Consider the following 17,359-nt stretch of genomic DNA (forward strand, 5'->3'; position numbering starts at 1 on the left):
CTGTTCGACTCGAGTATTTCTTCCATTTAAAAAATTTTTTTAATTAAATTTTTCGATACGGTCCACCACGAAATCTTCTCCTGTGCCAATCTTATCACCTTAGAGAAGCATCTCACAGCCTACGTCCTCAATTATTTTCTGGATGTATTCCAATCTGACTTCCTTTACAGTTTTACCCTTTATAACTCTAGCACCACGGCATTTATTTCCTGATGTCTTCACAGGTGTTCTATCATCACGTCCCTTCTTCTTATCTGTGTTTTCCATTTGTTCCTTTCCACATCTATTCTGCGAAGAACCTCCTCATTACTTGTCTTCTCAGTCCACCTAATTTTGAACATTATTCTGTCGCACCACATTAAAACTTTTCGATTCTCTTCTGTTCCGGTTTTCCCACTGTCCATGATTCAGTACTGTACGAAGCTTTGCTCCACACTTATATTCCCGGAAATATCATATTCAAATTAATGCCTATGTTTGATGCCAGTAGACTTCTCTTGGCTAGGAATGCCCTCTTTGCCTGCGTTAATCTGCATTTTATGCCCACCTAACTTCGTCCGTCGTTGGTCATTTTGCTGCCTGGGTAGCAGATTTCATTAACTTCGTTGACTTCGTGAGAGTTAAGTTTCTCTCTCCTTTCATTTCTGCTACTTCTTATTACTGTCGCGGTGTGGCCGCGAAATACCGAATTGCGCGGCCCCTTCTGCCGGAGATTCGGGTCCTCCCTCGGGCATGTGTGTGTGTGTTTTGTTCTTAGCATAAGTTAGTTTAAGTAGTGTGTAAGTTTAGGGACCTATGACCTCAGCAGTTTCGTCCCTTAGGAATTCACACATTTTTCTTCGAATTACTCTAAATTCATTTTCTGTACTCGTTAGACGGTCCATCCCATTCAGCACGTCCGTAATTCTTTTTCACTTGCACTGAGAATAGCAATGTCATCAACGAATCTTATCATTGATATCCCTTCACCCTAAATTTTAATTCCACGCTTGAACCTTTCTCTTACTTCTATCATTACTTCTTCAGTGTATAAATTGAACAGTACGGGCCGAAGGTTGCATCCCTGTTTTACACCCTTTTTAATTTTCGTACTTTGTCTTCCAAACTTATTGTTCCCTCTTGGTTCTTGTTTCGATTTTGCACCATTTAACTTTGACTAACGCTTTTTCTAGGTCCACAAATGCTATGAGCGTATCTCTGTTTTTCTTGAGTTTTGCTTGTTCTATAATGACTTTGAATTCTTCACTGTACTACCTGAAAATTACAACGGAAGTAATTTTTTTTTCCATTTCGGCAGGTTGCTACAGCAACCTGTTTCGAATTATTACAGAATAACAACAGTCTTGGTTGTGAAGCTATTTAATATCAATGACGCTTTTCACCCTTTTGGAGTATCATCAAAGTGCCTTTAGCACACCAGCTGACTCCACCATAGCAGACAATCTGACGATGCTCGAAAAAGGTGAAACGCGTCATTGATATCAAATAAATCCGCAACCAAGACTGTTTTTATTCTGAAATACTACTGAAGTTTCATTAAAACTCTTGCACGGCAGATTAATGCTTAAAGCAGAACTACATGAACACCTGTGCGGCGTTTGTTGGATGCTCATAACAACAGCGCATTATAGGGGGCGGGGGAGGGCAAGTTTTAAAAAATTACACGTTTGTTGAGAACATGACCTCACCGAGTGAAATATTGTCTCCATATACAAGAGCTTTAACTACAATTACGTATTTTCCAAAAAACGTATATTAAAAGACCTTTTAAACATTCGTATTACATTTTTCTCTCAAAGTAAGAAACATTAGCCTCACTCATTCCGATTTGCGATTCCCGCACTTCTTACAGCTTTGCGTCTTCTCTCCTAATTCAAAGCACAGGCTTTTATGAGGCGACTCGCGCGCTGATACGTATTAATTTCCCGAGATTGCCGGAACACACGGCGTTCGGAATATAAGATGTTAGTTCACTAGCCCTGAACTCCCATCTTCCCACCTCCTGTCTCACCCGCTCCCTGCACAGAAGATCAATTCGAAACGGTCTGCATGAAATTTGGGATGTTTCGATTACCTCAGTTAAGTGTTCCACTTACATTTCCAAGGGGATTTCTGGCAGCCGTAATTACGCATCCAGTGGGAATTCAAATCTTCATCTTCGGTTACAACCTGCAATTCACCTCCATACGCGCGGTGGCTAAGTACCTCGTTGGCCACAGACAGTAGTAGGGATTACAATTGAATCACCGGTGCACGAAACGGAGCTGTGTGCAGCTGCGCTGCGTTCTCTAGTCACAGACAAAGGTGAGCCGCGGGTACCTCCTCTGCTGCAGCTCGCATCGAAACACCACCTTAGGTTCGCTCTGTTCCCTTCATTGCCTCGCGACAAAAGCAAAGCAGTTCTCTCAAGGGAGGCGCATACCCCGTTGCAAATCGGTGACCGGCTCGTTATAGTTGCTCCTATTGTCTCTTGCGCGCATAGAGTAAACCAAGTGGTGCTAATTTATTAAGGGACACAATCGTATAAAAAAAGGTAATAGAATCAAAACTAGTCTCTTCTTTGGACGAATCTTATGTCTGATTTAACCCGACCTGACCTCGACTTCTGCTGTTGCAGCTTCTTCATCTCGGAGTAACATCTTCACTTAACGTCTTCGATTACACACACCAATCAAAAAAGTTTTGCATCACCTCTGTTCCAAGAGTTCTGGAAGCTGTACAGAAAATTGGAATAACCATCATTTCCGCCCTTTTTATTGCTCATGAAAACCACACATTGCATGTTGTACCACCATACAGCGAGACCTTGAGAGGTGGTCGTCCAGATTGCTGCACACACCGGTCCCTCTAATACCCAGTAGCACGTCTTCTTGCATTAATGCATGCCTGTATTCGTCGTGGCATACTATCCGCAAGGTCATCAAGGCACTGTTGGTCCAGATTGTCACACTCCTCAACGGCGATTCGTCGTAGATCCCTGAGAGTGATTGGTGGGTCACGTCGTCCATAAACAGCCCTTTTCAATCTATCCCAGACATGTTCGATAGGGTTCATGTCTGTAGAACATGCTGGCCACTCTAGTCGAGCGATGCCGTTATGCCAGATAAGCTCTATCCAGAACATTTTGTGGCACCCTACTGTGTAGAAGTTCTTATTGTCATTCGTTTCTCACCTCGATAAGAAACAATTTGCAGTTGGAACTTTCTATTGTTTCATTGACACAAAACAACCCAACATAATGAGAAGAGTACGAAGGGGGAAACTGGCATTACCAACGTGCGACTGTGGTGCTAAGAAACAGACTAAAAATTGTTATTTTGAAGATTATTCTCGAACAGCTATAGATAGCTTGGTGTTCTTGAAGACTTCGTGACGGCTACTGCGGCTTCGATCAGTAGTTGATAAAATTTAAATTGTTATCTAGTCTCTGTGTTTTGCATCTTTGCCTTGAGTTATTCTGATATACTATACCTAATTTCTGTACATTCTTATTAAAATTATTGTTTTAATAGCTATCCGATCACTAAATTTTAGGCCGGCCGGGGTGGCCGAGCGGTTCTAGGCGCTTCAGTCTGGAACCGCGCGACCGCTACGGTCGCAGGTTCGAATCCTGCCTCGGGAATGGATGTGTGTGATGTCCTTAGGTTGTTAGGTTTAAGTAGTTCTAAGTTCTAGGGGACTGATGACCTCAGATGTGACTCCCATAGTACTCAGAGCTATTAGAACCATTTTCAACTATATTTTAATTATTTGTTTCAGCAGTGCAGAGTAGGCATTGCTAGTGTAGAGGCTATAAAAAATTTTAGTTCAGGGAGTGAATACTGATAGTATTCTATTTGGAACGATTCTTGCAGAATGACATGGAACATGATGGAGAATCAAAATTCATATAATTTGGAAGTCTAACCGAGTAAACAAATTTTCTAAATGTAGAAAAGTGCGTTCTTGACACAATGAAATTGACGTGTCTTCACTCTGATTAATCGATTCATGGACCATAATCTTGTGTACAATTAAGACATGCCTCCAGTTTGTTTATATAAATGAATTAAAAAAATTATTTCACTTATCCCTTTGTGCCTGATAGTGTCAAATGTTACTGCCTCTCAGCGGATGAACTATGTAACACCTCACGTTATTAAACTCTCCATGTTTTCGGTTTCGGTTTTCAGCTCCTTCAGATGTGTTCTTGCGATCCCTTTGTGTTACGAATTAAGTCTAACAGAGAATTACTGGAATAATCCGGCCCCGGCAGCTGAGTGGTCAGCGTGACAGAATGTCAATCCTAAGGTCCCGGGTTCGATTCCCGGCTGCGTCGGAGATTTTCTCCACTCAGGGACTGAGTGTTGTGTTGTCCTAATCATCATCATTTCATCGCCATCGACGCGCAGGTCGCCGAAGTGGCGTCAACTCGAAAGACCTGCACCAGGCGAACGGTCTACCCGCCGGGAGGCCCTAGCCACACAGCATTTCATTTCACTGGAATAATTGTCCTTTTCACTGACTTTCAATGTTTAATACTTTAGAAACATTTGAGAAATTAAGAGTGTTGTGATATTATGATGTTATTCTACAAGTACTGCGTATGTGGCTGTTCACAATACGTAAAAACTGGAAAGAAAATAATAGCACAAGAACTATGCTAGCATTTGTCGAACTCAGATTCAACTACGTTTCCGGGGCATATGTACGGTATATTTTAAATTGAATAACGTGTTACAATTCTCATTCCATAATATGTAAAACCGCAATTATTTTCTTAAGCGCGATAGGCCTTTTGCGGCTAGTAAGTAAAGGATTTAAACGGAACTCAGTCGTTCTGCCCAATTTCTGCAGGTACATTAAACGTATTCGTAATCCCGAATATGGAGTTATCAGCCGTAGAATGGAATGACGACAATGAAAATTTGTGCCGGACCGGGACTCGAACCCAGATTTCTCGTTTATCACAAGCGGTCGCCTTACCATTTTTTTTTTTTTTTTTGTCGTTGTGTTTGGTCGTTGCGGACGTCACATGACATCCGGCCAAGTTCGTTTGTTGATCCTTCTACTCAGTTTTTTTTTTTTTAGAGAGGCCAACCAGCTCTCTGACCGAACACGCTGAGCTACAGTCCGGCGAACCATTTGCCTATAAGTGCACAACCCCCGGATAGACCAAAAATTCCATGTCGTCAACCATGCGTCTGCAACTGTACTCGTATATTCATTACGTGCATTCCCGTACAGATGAGACATTTTACTTGAAAGTCGCGTTCCCGGTGCCGGAGGATAAATACGATACTGCAGAGCCTGTGATATTCCCACTTACGATTATAAATTCGTTTGGACATGCCTGTATAACACAGACATTACACTATCTAATTTCTGTAGATGGTAGAAAGTTCTGAAACGAAGAACGCTCAGCGTTCTGCTGAGTCATAAAAATGAAAGTGACAGGTTATTGTGGAGAGTTGAACTCTTCTTGTGATGATATGCGCAGTTATAGCCGTGGAAGGAAAGCATGCAGTGAAAACCAATATTGACACACAGATTATGGCTCTCAATCACTACTAATTGACCGCCAATCCTAACGTCATCACGCAATGAACGGAGCACTATCACGAGTGTCATATTCCGTGTCTCTACGAGGCATTGCAGAGAGGTTTGGGGATTTATCCCAGGACATTGGTGCACAGTGCGGTGATCATACAGTGTGCGCTATAAGCTCTCACTCCCATGCAGGCCAAATAAGGCCGATGAAGTTTCTTGATCCATTAGGAATGGGAGTAGCTTCCTTCTCGTTGCAGCCCACCTCACTATCTCGAGTTTACCACCTCAATTATTAAATACAAAACGACTTTATCACGATACCATTCCTCGCTCTGTAAAACTTTGACATACGTTCTACTGAATATAAAAACAAATCTACAAAAGAAACATTCTTATTCGTTTCGCTCTTACATTAAAATGGTGTCCTTCCGATACTTAATTTCCACATGAGTAAAGCCCGTGGCTTTCAATGTTATGGGAGATTAGTATCCTTCAAGGAAAATATGTTTCCTCTCAACATTAAATACAAAAGAGAAATTCACATCCTGCTTGTAGGATGTTCCAGAAGCTTATTTAAAGTTATCGGGGCGAAAACAACACATGATGACATTTTTAGTGCCATCTGCCTGAAAAGTACAGAACTAGATGACTAATGTAAGTGCACTCCTAGATGTTATTACAGATTGCGGTGCGGGAAATTTCTTACTTTAAAAAATTCATAAAACAAAAATATGGAGATATCAGTTTAATTCTCCTTTCGCGGGCAATTTGGAAGGTAGGAGACGAGATACTGGTAGAAGTAAAGCTGTGAGGACCGGGCGTGAGTCGTGCTTCGGTAGCTCAGATGGTAGAGCACTTGCCCGCGAAAGGCAAAGGTCCCGAATTCGAGTCTCGGTAGGGCACACAGTTTTACTCTGCCAGGAAAGTTTCATATCAGCGCACACTCCGCTGCAGAGTGAAAATCTCATTCTGGAAACATCCCCCAGGCTGTGGCTAAGCCATGTCTCCGCAGTATCCTTTCTTTCAGGAGTGTTAGTTCTGCAAGGTTCGCAGGAGAGCTTCTGTAAAGTTTGGAAAGTAGAAGACGAGATACTGGCAGAAGTAAAGCTGTGAGGACCGGGCGTGAGTCGTGCTTCGGTAACTCAGATGGTAGAGCACTTGCCCGCGAAAGGCAAAGGTCCCGAGTTCGAGTCTCGCTCGGGCACACAGTTTTAATCTGCCAGGAAAGTTTCATATCAGCGCACACTCCGCTGCAGAGTGAAAATCTCATTCTGCTAATTCTCCTTTCTTTACATATATGTAAATTTAAAGTTTTATTTCATTATGTTTTGAAAATTATATCTCGAAGGTGGCCTCCGTTCCATTCAATGCATTTGGAGAGTTTTCACAACGAAACTTTGTCTCGAAACCTGGCAGTAAATCCAAAGAGATTCTGGTCGTATGTGAAGTATGTTAGCGGCAAGAAACAATCAATGCCTTCTCTGCCCGATAGCAATGGAGATACTATCGAAGACAATGCTGCCAAGCCGGCCGCGGTGGTCTCGCGGTTCTAGGCGCGCAGTCCGGAACCGCGCGACTGCTACGGTCGCAGGTTCGAATCCTGCCTCGGGCATGGATGTGTGTGATGTCCTTAGATTAGTTAGGTTTAAGTAGTTCTAAGTTCTAGGGGACTGATGACCACAGCTGATAAGTCCCATAGTGCTCAGAGCCATTTTGAACAATGCTGCCAAAGCAGAGTTACTAAACACAGCCTTCCGAAATGCCTTCACAAAAGAAGACGAAGTAAATATTCCAGAATTCGAATCGAGAACAGCTGCCAACATGAGTAAAGTAGAAGTAAATATCCTCGGAGTAGTGAAGCAACTTAAATCACTTAATAAAAGCAAGTCTTCTGATACAGACTGTATACCAGTTAGGTTCCTTTCGGAATATGTTCATGCATTAGCTCCGTACTTAACACTCATATACAACCGTTCGCTCGACGAAAGATCCGTACCCAAAGTCTGGAAAGTTGCACAGGTCACACCAATATTCAAGAAAGGTAGTATGAGTAATCCACTAAATTACAGGCCATATCGTTAACGTCGATATGCAGCAGGATTTTGCAACATAGATTCTGTTCGAACATTATGAATTACCTCGAAGAAAACTGTCTATAGACACATAATCAATATGGGTTTAGAAAACATCGTTCCTGTGAAACACAATTAGCTCTTTATTCACATGAAGTGTTGGGTGGTATTGACAAAGGATTTCAGATCTATTCCGTATTTCTGGATTTCCGGAAGGCTTTTGACACTGTACCACACAAGCGGCTCGAGGTGAAATTCCGTGCTCATGGACTATCGTCTCAGTTACGTGACTGGATTTGTGATTTCCTGTCAGAGAGGTCACAGTTCGTAGTAATTGACGGAAAGTCATCGAGTAAAACAGAAGTGAGTTCTGGCATTCCCCCGGGGTAGTGTTATAGGCCCTTTGCTGTTCCTTATCTATATAAACGATTTGGGAGACAATCTGAGCAGCCGTCTTTGGTTGTTTGCAGATGACGCTGTCGTTTATCGACTAATAAAGTCATCAGAAGATCAAAACAAACTGCAAAACGATTTAGAAAAGATATCTGTATGGTGCGAAAAGTGGCAGTTGACCCTAAATAACGAAAAGTGTGAGGTCATCCGCATGAGTGCTAAAAGGAACTCGTTAAACTTCGGTTACACGATAAATCAGTCTAATCTAAAAGCCGTAAATTCAACTAATACCTAGGTATTACAATTACGAACAACTTAAACTGGAAGGAACACACAGAAAATATTGTGGGGAAGGCTAACCTAAGACTGCGTTTTATTTGCAGGACACTTAGAGAATGTAACAGACCTACTATGGAGACTGCCTACACTACGCTTGTCCGTCCTCTTTTAGAATACTGCTGCGCGGTGTGGGACCCTTACCAGATAGGACTGACGGAGTATATCGAAAAAGTTCAATGAAAGGCAGCACGTTTTGTATTATCGCGATATATGGGAGAGAGTGTCACAGAAATGATACAGTATTTGGGCTGGACATCATTAAAAGAAAGGCGTTTTTCGTTGCCACGGAATCTTCTCACGAAATTCCAATCACCAACGTTCTCCTCCGAATGAGAAAAAATTTTGTTGACACCGACCTACATAGGGAGGAACGATCACCACAATAAAATAAGGGAAATCAGAGCTCGTAGGGAAAGATATAAGTGTCCAGCGTTGGTAGGGCGATATGACACAGTCGGAGAGGTTAAGTAAGTCGAGCGTGCTGACCACTGAAGATCGCCACTCAAAGAGATGAGACGGACGGAAAAGTGTTCTAGCTTGAGAGTCATTGACGTTGGTGTTGTTTGATCCGTGGCCTCGTCATGTTGAAATCAGACGTCTCTGACGTCCATTTCTTCAAGTTCTAAAAGATATAACTTGCTCAGTCATCTGGACATAACGCCCAGAAGTGACCGTGACTACCTTATCGTTCTCATCGAAAAACCTTGAGCCAATGCCAATTTTGAATAATTCACATCAAACAGTCACTCATTCTGTTTGTAGGAGGTTGTCGGGGGTTCGGCCACTCCAGTATTGCATGTTTTGTTTATTCACGCAACTACACAAACGAAAATGTATGATTTTACGGTACAGGCATCCTCCACTTAGTTGATATATGACAACGAATTTCTTTAAAAAAACCTTTATTGAAATCTTCTAAAAAACTTCTGGAAACAGTATTAGCTGTTGATGATCCATTATTCCAAAATTATACACGACCGGTTTTCGCAGTGTTATAATTGCATCACCAAGTAAAAAAATATAGCTAAATACCACTAAGCCATTTAAATAATACGGTCTCCTAATGTTCGAATGACTTAATGTTAAATTAGCTATACTTTTCACCTGAAGATGCGATTACATATCGCAAAAGCGGTCGTATATGATCTTGGAATTAAAAAACTATGCATAGCTAATGCGGTTTCCAGAAGTTTTTTAGAAAAAATTTATGAAGAAAATTGGTAAAATGAAAACATGCATCGTCGCTAAACAATATAATGGCGTCATGAGACCGGTTTCCGATCGAGGCTACGCATCCATTTTTTCGTGAACCAGAATCGCGCGGATTAAGTGTGTGCACCACTGCCAGTTAATATGGATTAAATTTCAAGTCTTTGAAGAACTCGTCTCAGTGCGATCAGATATTGCAAGAGTAGCTACATGTTGTTTGCACATCGCTTCGTGAAATTAAGTCTCCAGCCTTACTTTCTCAACGTTGTCTGGTGTTTTGATGGTACTCGAAGGTTCTGGTTTCCATTTCTGAACACTACCGGTATCCATAAACGTTTGCACAAACGTAACAACTGATTTTCGGTTAGGAATACGAACTGCAGCTGCGATGTTAAAGTATTCCCTCAATGCACACTGACAATGAGTTGTCATGACCGGACGACCATTGGAAAAGTAAGTCGCCTCGGCGAACCCGCGCTTCTCTCTTGTCCACAGTGTGATAGCTACCAAATTAACTTTAAGAAAAAGTTAGATCCCGTCCTTTCGAATGCGCTCGATCCCACATAACAATGAGTAACGGCCGCTGTGTGGCGTGCGTTTCAAATCAGGAAATTCCCGCGCCTCAGCCTGTATAAAGCAGCTGATTCCTTAAAACAAATATACTAATAACAAATAAAATGCAATTCAGATAAAGAACTATAGCAACTAGAAATTTTTTATATAGCTTTATGTAGGCCAAGTACATTTCTCGTTTTCAACCATTCTTAATATTTTTGGCTGAAGTCTGGGCACTGCAGCTGCCCTAAGAAAGATACACTGATAATCGAAATCGTTATGACCACCAGGTTAATAGCGTGTTGGTAAATTTGGAACATAATGCAGTGTGTGGCCGCATTGCTGTAGCCCAATTGCGTCCCAAAAGTGTTCCATCGGGTTCAGATCAGGTGACTTCAATTCATCTTCATTCTCGTCGAAGCACTTTAGTGCAATTCTAGAAGTGTGACACGAACATTTATCGTGCTGGAAGATGCCATAGCCGTCTGGGAAGGAATCAAGTAGGAAGGGAAACGGGTCGTCCGCCATAACGTTCACGTAATCCAACACTGTCATGGCGCCTTCGCTTACTACCACAGGTACTATGGAAGCCCAGGTCACTGTTCACCATAACACTGCCCCCAGCGGCCAGCAGCTGTGACACATTACATGTTTTGAACCGCCAATCGCCTGAATGACGATATTTCCAGACACGGCCATCGACCTGAAGACCGTGATTCTTCCGACCAGACGACACGTTTCCATTGTTCCATGGTCCTATCCTGATGATTTTGTGCCCACTAAAATCGTAACTGAAAATGTCATTGGGTCAACAGAGGAACACGTAGGGGTCGCCTTCTGGAGTGTCATGTTCAACAACGTGCTCTGAGAGGTGTATCCAAAACGCCTGTGCCTACAACACCAATTCAGTCTGTCGTCATATCTGTACAGATCACCGCCTATTCGGCTTTACTTGGCAGGTAAGCCTCCGTCCGCTCTCCGTGTTCTGTGATGAGAAAGTTCACCATCTTGTCCCCTACCTGTGGTGTCACCAACCAGAGTAGCACGCTAACAACCAACCTGCTTCGCTATTTCCTAGATGCTCGTTCCCAGGTGCCGGGCCACAGCACTCTGCCCCTTCTGAACGTCGGTTACGTCACTGAGGTCCCCGTTTGCGGCTCGTATCGTCACTAGAGTGATTTCCTGCCCGTCTCTAGTTCTCTTATAAAAAATCTGTCTCCAAAGAGTCGTCAGGGGTATTTTCTCTGGTGTTTCCGCAGATGTTTGAAATTTCGTTTTTTCAGTGTGTAGCTGAGTCAGCCCAAATAAATACTGCTTATCACGTCTTCCATGCGCCCCCTAGTGTCGACGGAAAGATTCAGTTTGTTTCCCGTTACAAACAAACTTTTATGTGTTCATACAATAGACAGGTCGCAAACTAGTCTAGTTTGATACTCTGTTTAGCTGCATGTATTACCAGGGACAGTGAAACGCGAAGAATAACATCATCCAACAGTGACAGCATCGACCAAGGCCGCACTGACTGCTATCACCATGCAGCAGCGCTACCCAGTTGCTGTAGGAGTACTGGTTATTCTTCGTGTTTTGCTGTCCCTGGTAATACATAACCACTGGACCGAGTATCGCGCTACACTGATATGGGACCGCTCTATCGAATGAACATATAAAATTTCGGTTGAAAAATCATTTTGTTTGTAACGGGAAACAGACTGGCGCTTTCCGTTACCACTGGGCGTCGCATGAAAAACGTGATGAACAATATTTGTTTGCGCTGACTCAAGCTACACAAAGAAAAAGTGAAATTTCGTATCTCTGCCGAAACACCATAGAAAATGCCCTTGGCGACTCTTGGGAGGGACATCTGCTGTTTTTCCATCCTTCGTGACGTCCCCACAGCGACACCTGGCGGCATTCAGATTATAGGTGGGCAGTGGTTATAAATGTCAACAGCTCGTGGTCTTGCGGTAGTGTCCTCGCTTCCCGTGCACGGGGTCCCGGGTTCGATTCCCGGTGGGGTAGGGATTTTCCTCCCTCGAGATGATTGGGTGCAGTTCTGTCGTCTTCATCATCATCATCATTCATCCCCATTACGGTCAGAGGAAGGCAATGGCAAACCACCTCCGCTAGGACCTTGCCTAGTACGGCGCCGGCCGCAGTGGCCGAGCGGTTCTAGGCGCTACTGTCTGGAACCGCGCTACATCTACGGTCGCAGGTTCGAATCCTGCCTCGGGCATGGATGTGTGTGATGTCCTAAGGTTAGATAGGTTTAAGTAGTTCTAAGTTCTAGGGGACTGATGACCTCAGAAGTTGAGTCCCATAGTGCTCAGAGCCATTTGAACCATTTTGAACCTAGTACGGCGGTGCGGGTCTCCTGCATGCGTCCCCTTACGCTCCACATCATCATCATCAGTGGTTATAATGTTTTGGCTCACCAGTATAGTTCGTCTGTTTATCATGAATTCCAAATTGAATATTTATGTTTAATTAACATTGACCTTTTTCGCATATCTTGTAGCCCACTTTTAGATTTTGCTGTGCACAGTGCAGACACTTTTGGCTTCACTGATCCAGCACAGCATTCGTCATTGGAAAGCTTCTTAAATAAAGATATATTATTCTGACACAAGATCGAATATTGTTGATGAAAATTCTTCTCCTCTCTCAGGAAGGTGTGTGCGACGCCAATACTGCCCCGTCGGCATCGGCCATTAGCAGGCTGCTGCGGGGTGCCCGAAGAGAACTCGACCCCGACAAGAAGGACTACACGATCGACGGCATCCTGGGCGGTGAGTCATCATCGTTGCGCTTTCTGTCAGAGTCGGAAATGGCATTAACCCTCCCAGAAGATCAAATGGAACTTTACGACTGACATTTCTCGACAAAGTAGCAACTAAACTGAACACTGTCTTCGAATAACGACCGGTATTTCTAGCTGAGGTCAGTAACGAACGCTTGTGAGACGGCGCTCGAGATGGATATGTTCGCTTCGACTACAGGTAGGAAATAAATTTTCATCAATAAAATTTGGTCTGAAAGGTAGTTATAAATAGCAATGGTTTCGAAACGAGTACACTATGATTATGTTTTTTTTTAAAAAACATTAATACAACATAAACAAGCATTATATTGCAACAGCCATAAATTCAGATATACAGATTTCACCGATAGTATTAAGGAACCAGCAAACCAATTCCTCTCAGACTTCCCCAAGGCAAAACGAACGGCTTAAGGCTGGGTTTGGAGCACTCAACTGTAGGGTTATTAACGCTCATTCAATATTCTGCTGAGACCTGTGAGCTTAAAACTTCTTTTCCATTCATTCTTCTTAGAACAGCCACGAGATAAAATGACTCATAATGCATCATCAAGTAGTAAAACAAAATTATATAAAACAACATTTCATATATATGTGCCTGATTGGCTACTTATGAAAATTACAGGAAATAGCGTGTCACTTGCAAATACAATCTGCATATAGACTCACTCTCTCTCCCTCTCTCTCTCTCTCTCTCACTCACACACACACACACACACACACACACACACACACACACACACACACAGGCGCGCGAGCTCACACACTGTTTTACACAAATGTGGCCTTGAGATAAAATATTGTTTAATTTCTTAAAGAAGCAGTTAAATATGATTATACTAGGACGTGCTAAGTAATACTTCCGATTTTTTTTATTGTGTTCTCAACATCGGCTGTGGTTTTATATGCCATGCATATTACTCAGTTCACTTTCTCGCTTCTCTGACGTTAGTTATAATCCGCTGCCGCTAGCAGGCTCCGAACAGTGGTGTATAATATGGTGGTGTCTAATTTAAACTATGTCGGTGCGTAAAAATAGCGTGCTGTAATCGAGTTTCTCACAGCAGGAAACGTGCCTGAAATTGAAATCCATAGAGTAATGAAAGCTGTTTACGATTATGATGGTATTGACATCAGTTATGTGCGACGTAGGATTGTTCGTACTTGTAACGAAGGAAACGTGGTACTTAACGTGTGTGACAGATTTCTTAGTGGAAGACCGCGTACGGCAACCGACGAGGTACACAGGAATCGGGTTGATGGACTCATCTTATAAAATCGTCCGATAATACAGACTTATCTCTGAGGTAATTTGTCGTATCACGAGACCGTGTGCAACCCATCTTTGCAGAACTGCGGCACAGAAAACTGTAAGCACGGATGGTGCCTCGAACATCCATTCCTGACATGAAACAGAGGAGTTAGTATGCATCTGTCAACAATTTCGTTTACGTTTAGAATGTGAGTGTGATGGGTTTCTTAACAACATTATGCCTGGTGATGAAAGCTGGGGTCACCATTTTCACTCGGAAAGCAAGAGAGCATCAAACACAACAATCGGTGGCAAAGTAGTTAAAGACCATGCCATCAACACGCAGTCATGTTCACAGTTTTCTGGGATGTTTAACGTGTGAATTATTTGGAATTCATTGCCTTAGGCACCACCATAAACTCTGCAGGGTACTGCGAGACCCTCAGAAAGCTGAAAGCACTAATTCGAAGAGTTCGTCCACACCCGGAGTGCCGTCTCCTTCAACCTGACAATGACACACCACACACGAGCGCTGTGACATGTGCAACAGTGTGACACCTTGGGTTCATTGTCAATGATCATCCTCTATGAAGTCCCAACTTGGCCCCATCCGACTTTTAGAGATGCCCTCTTGTGAGAAACCAAACCAGTGTGACTTAAATTAGACGTTCCGAGAGCATTATATCCAAGTATCGGATACTGATGAGTCCCCTCGTGGGAGGAAGAATCGTGAGTCAACAGGAAACGCCTCATACAAAGTCTGGTCACAGCTACTTTTTTCACATCTGCTTGGTTGGTCAGAATTAAAAATATTGTTTACTTTATGGACAGCAGCTTCTAACAGTCCCCTGCAGCCACTTGTTCTTGCAGTGGTGAACAATATATTCGTTCAATAGCGACACCATAGCGTGTATGAAATACCACCTTGACCAACTAATTTGAAGACATGTCTCATTAGCTGCAGTGCATCCCAGCACATTCTCCCCAATTTCCAAGCGACCTGGTAACCAGCTCCATACAAAACCTTCACCGGTACCGCTAAGAGAAATGAGCAACCTGAATGTTTCGGACTTACTCGTGCATTGGCCAAAGTACTTGATGAATCTGATGTGACAAATTTTTGCGTCCGATCACATCTCATCCGCTACAATATTGGTCTATTTCTACGAGGCTAGCTCTTTATTATTTTACATACACGTGTATGGAATCGTGTCCCTGCTCGGTCTGTGATGAAGGTTTTGCCATAAACACTGGGTGAGATTCGCCAACCAGAACAGTACATTAATTTGGCAGCCATATACTGAGGGCACCGTTTAGTCTTAAAGTTATCAGTGTGAAGGGCTCGGTGGCTTTGTCCACCACAGCGCCCACTTCAGAATACTGCTGTGCTTCTCAGATACGTCATCGGGCTGTAAATAGCCCAGTTAGCCTTACTGAGGAGTCACTGAGTACTGTTGTTTCATAGAGGAACAACTGGATTGGGAAGTGGATATTGGAATGGAGGCTCCTAATTACTGCTCACTGAAGTGTATTTGCGACTGCTGGAGAGCTGAAAGCTAGATCATTTGTAGAGAATGACTATGATGCTATTGTGATATGTAACATTCATCCAGTGTTCAGAAAATGTTTGTCTTCAGATGATAGGAGGCTCTCTATTTGTCGATCTCTGGGGCATGTACTGTAGAGCCCCATAGCACACCGTATCTATTGAAATCTCCTAAAAGCAAAAATAATTAGAAGAGTTTGTTCACAAGCTCGTTGAGAGCCTTACTGTCAAACAGTATGTTAGTATGTATAGCAAGCACCTTGAAGTGCAAGATGACACGCAGTTGATAGCAGCAACAACTGAATGCTATGGTTAAGGTGATCACTGATAAGAGAAGCGAACAAAGACGGCTCTTCCACCCAGCACCCTTTCTCCACTGGGGAAATCTCTCCTGAAAAATTTATATAACTGTAGCGGAGTTACGTAGGAAAGTTTAAAATGAGTCTTTTGGAGATTTGCACGAATCAGTTTGAAACATCCCCTTAGAACAATTATACATGACTGTGCTTAAACTGACACACAATATTTTTAGCGCAACGCAATCTGACTTTCAATAATCCCTACAAAAGAATGGCCCTGACTAACAGTAACCTATACCTTTCACAAATCACTTACCTCACAAAAATCTTCGTTACTCGAACTACTGCAATACAGCGAGCGCCACTACTGCCAGCTAAATAAAAGATTCAAACTACTGATAGGCATAGTTAGCAAATGAAAGATTTTAATAGAGAACAAACAATGTATTTACCTTAATAGTGTTGAAAAATCATAATATACATAGCAGTTCATGACATCCAGTCTTACAAATTTCAAAACTCCGCCATTTCTCTCCCCACATCCACCACTGCTGGCAGCTCACCCCCAACTGCGCAACGCTACGCGCTGTTCACAGCCAACTGCCCCACACTACAATGGCAGACAACAATGCAAACTAGCCACAGACTGCACACAGCACAGATAGTGATTTTCATACAGAGCGCTACGTGGCGTTACCAATATAAAACCCTAAACAGCCTACTTACATAGCCCCCATGCTCCCCACAAAAAATTTTACAAATTGTTTTGGGCAGTGGCCAATACAGATTTCAAAAAACTTTTCTTAGTTACAATAACAAAGATATCAAATGCACACACTTATTGATACAATGTTGGTCATAAGCTAAAATTTTCTCACAGTCCATAAAGACAGTCCTGATCATTCATCACAGTAAAATTCCAGTGTTTTTCTCAAAGTCTGAGCAGTAAAAGAAAATAAACAACGAAAGTAGTGGATTTCAATGCAGTTTTGAAGAAGTAGTGTTGTCCTTCCAACGGAAAGACGGTGCTGACTCTCGACATGCAGACAGGTAATGGGCCACAACAGAGGAAACCCACAGCAGAGTCATTCGACTTTTTGAAGAATATTGGTAGGTAGGTCATCACAGAGTAGACCCACTGTAGTCCTGGTAGAGATTACGGTATTGGTGGACCACCAGAGGTGCAGACCCACTGTAGTCCTGGTAGAGAATGTGGTATTGGTGGGCCACCAGAGGTGCAGATCCACTGCAGTCCTTGTAGAAACAATGGTACTGGTGAGTCAGCAAAGGTGTAGACCCACTGTAGTCCTTGTAGAAATAATGGTATTGGTGGGTCATCAAAGATGCAGA

The 17,359-nt window shown here is 42.8% G+C and overlaps 1 protein-coding gene across 1 annotated transcript in view; it reads left to right on the plus strand.

The window, feature by feature from the left end:
- Window positions 1-17,359, plus strand: part of LOC124594453 (protein gooseberry-neuro-like) — a gene marked incomplete at its 5' end in the record, with an annotated part of 291,184 nt that overhangs the window by 62,209 nt on the left and 211,616 nt on the right. The window contains one exon of the mRNA XM_047132829.1: window positions 12,763-12,883. Within this exon, the coding sequence (XP_046988785.1) occupies window positions 12,763-12,883 (121 nt within the window). The remainder of the gene's footprint in view (window positions 1-12,762; window positions 12,884-17,359) is intronic.

This window comes from Schistocerca americana, chromosome 2 (genome assembly GCF_021461395.2).
Source record: "Schistocerca americana isolate TAMUIC-IGC-003095 chromosome 2, iqSchAmer2.1, whole genome shotgun sequence".
In the NCBI taxonomy this organism is placed as follows: Eukaryota; Metazoa; Arthropoda; class Insecta; order Orthoptera; family Acrididae; genus Schistocerca; species Schistocerca americana.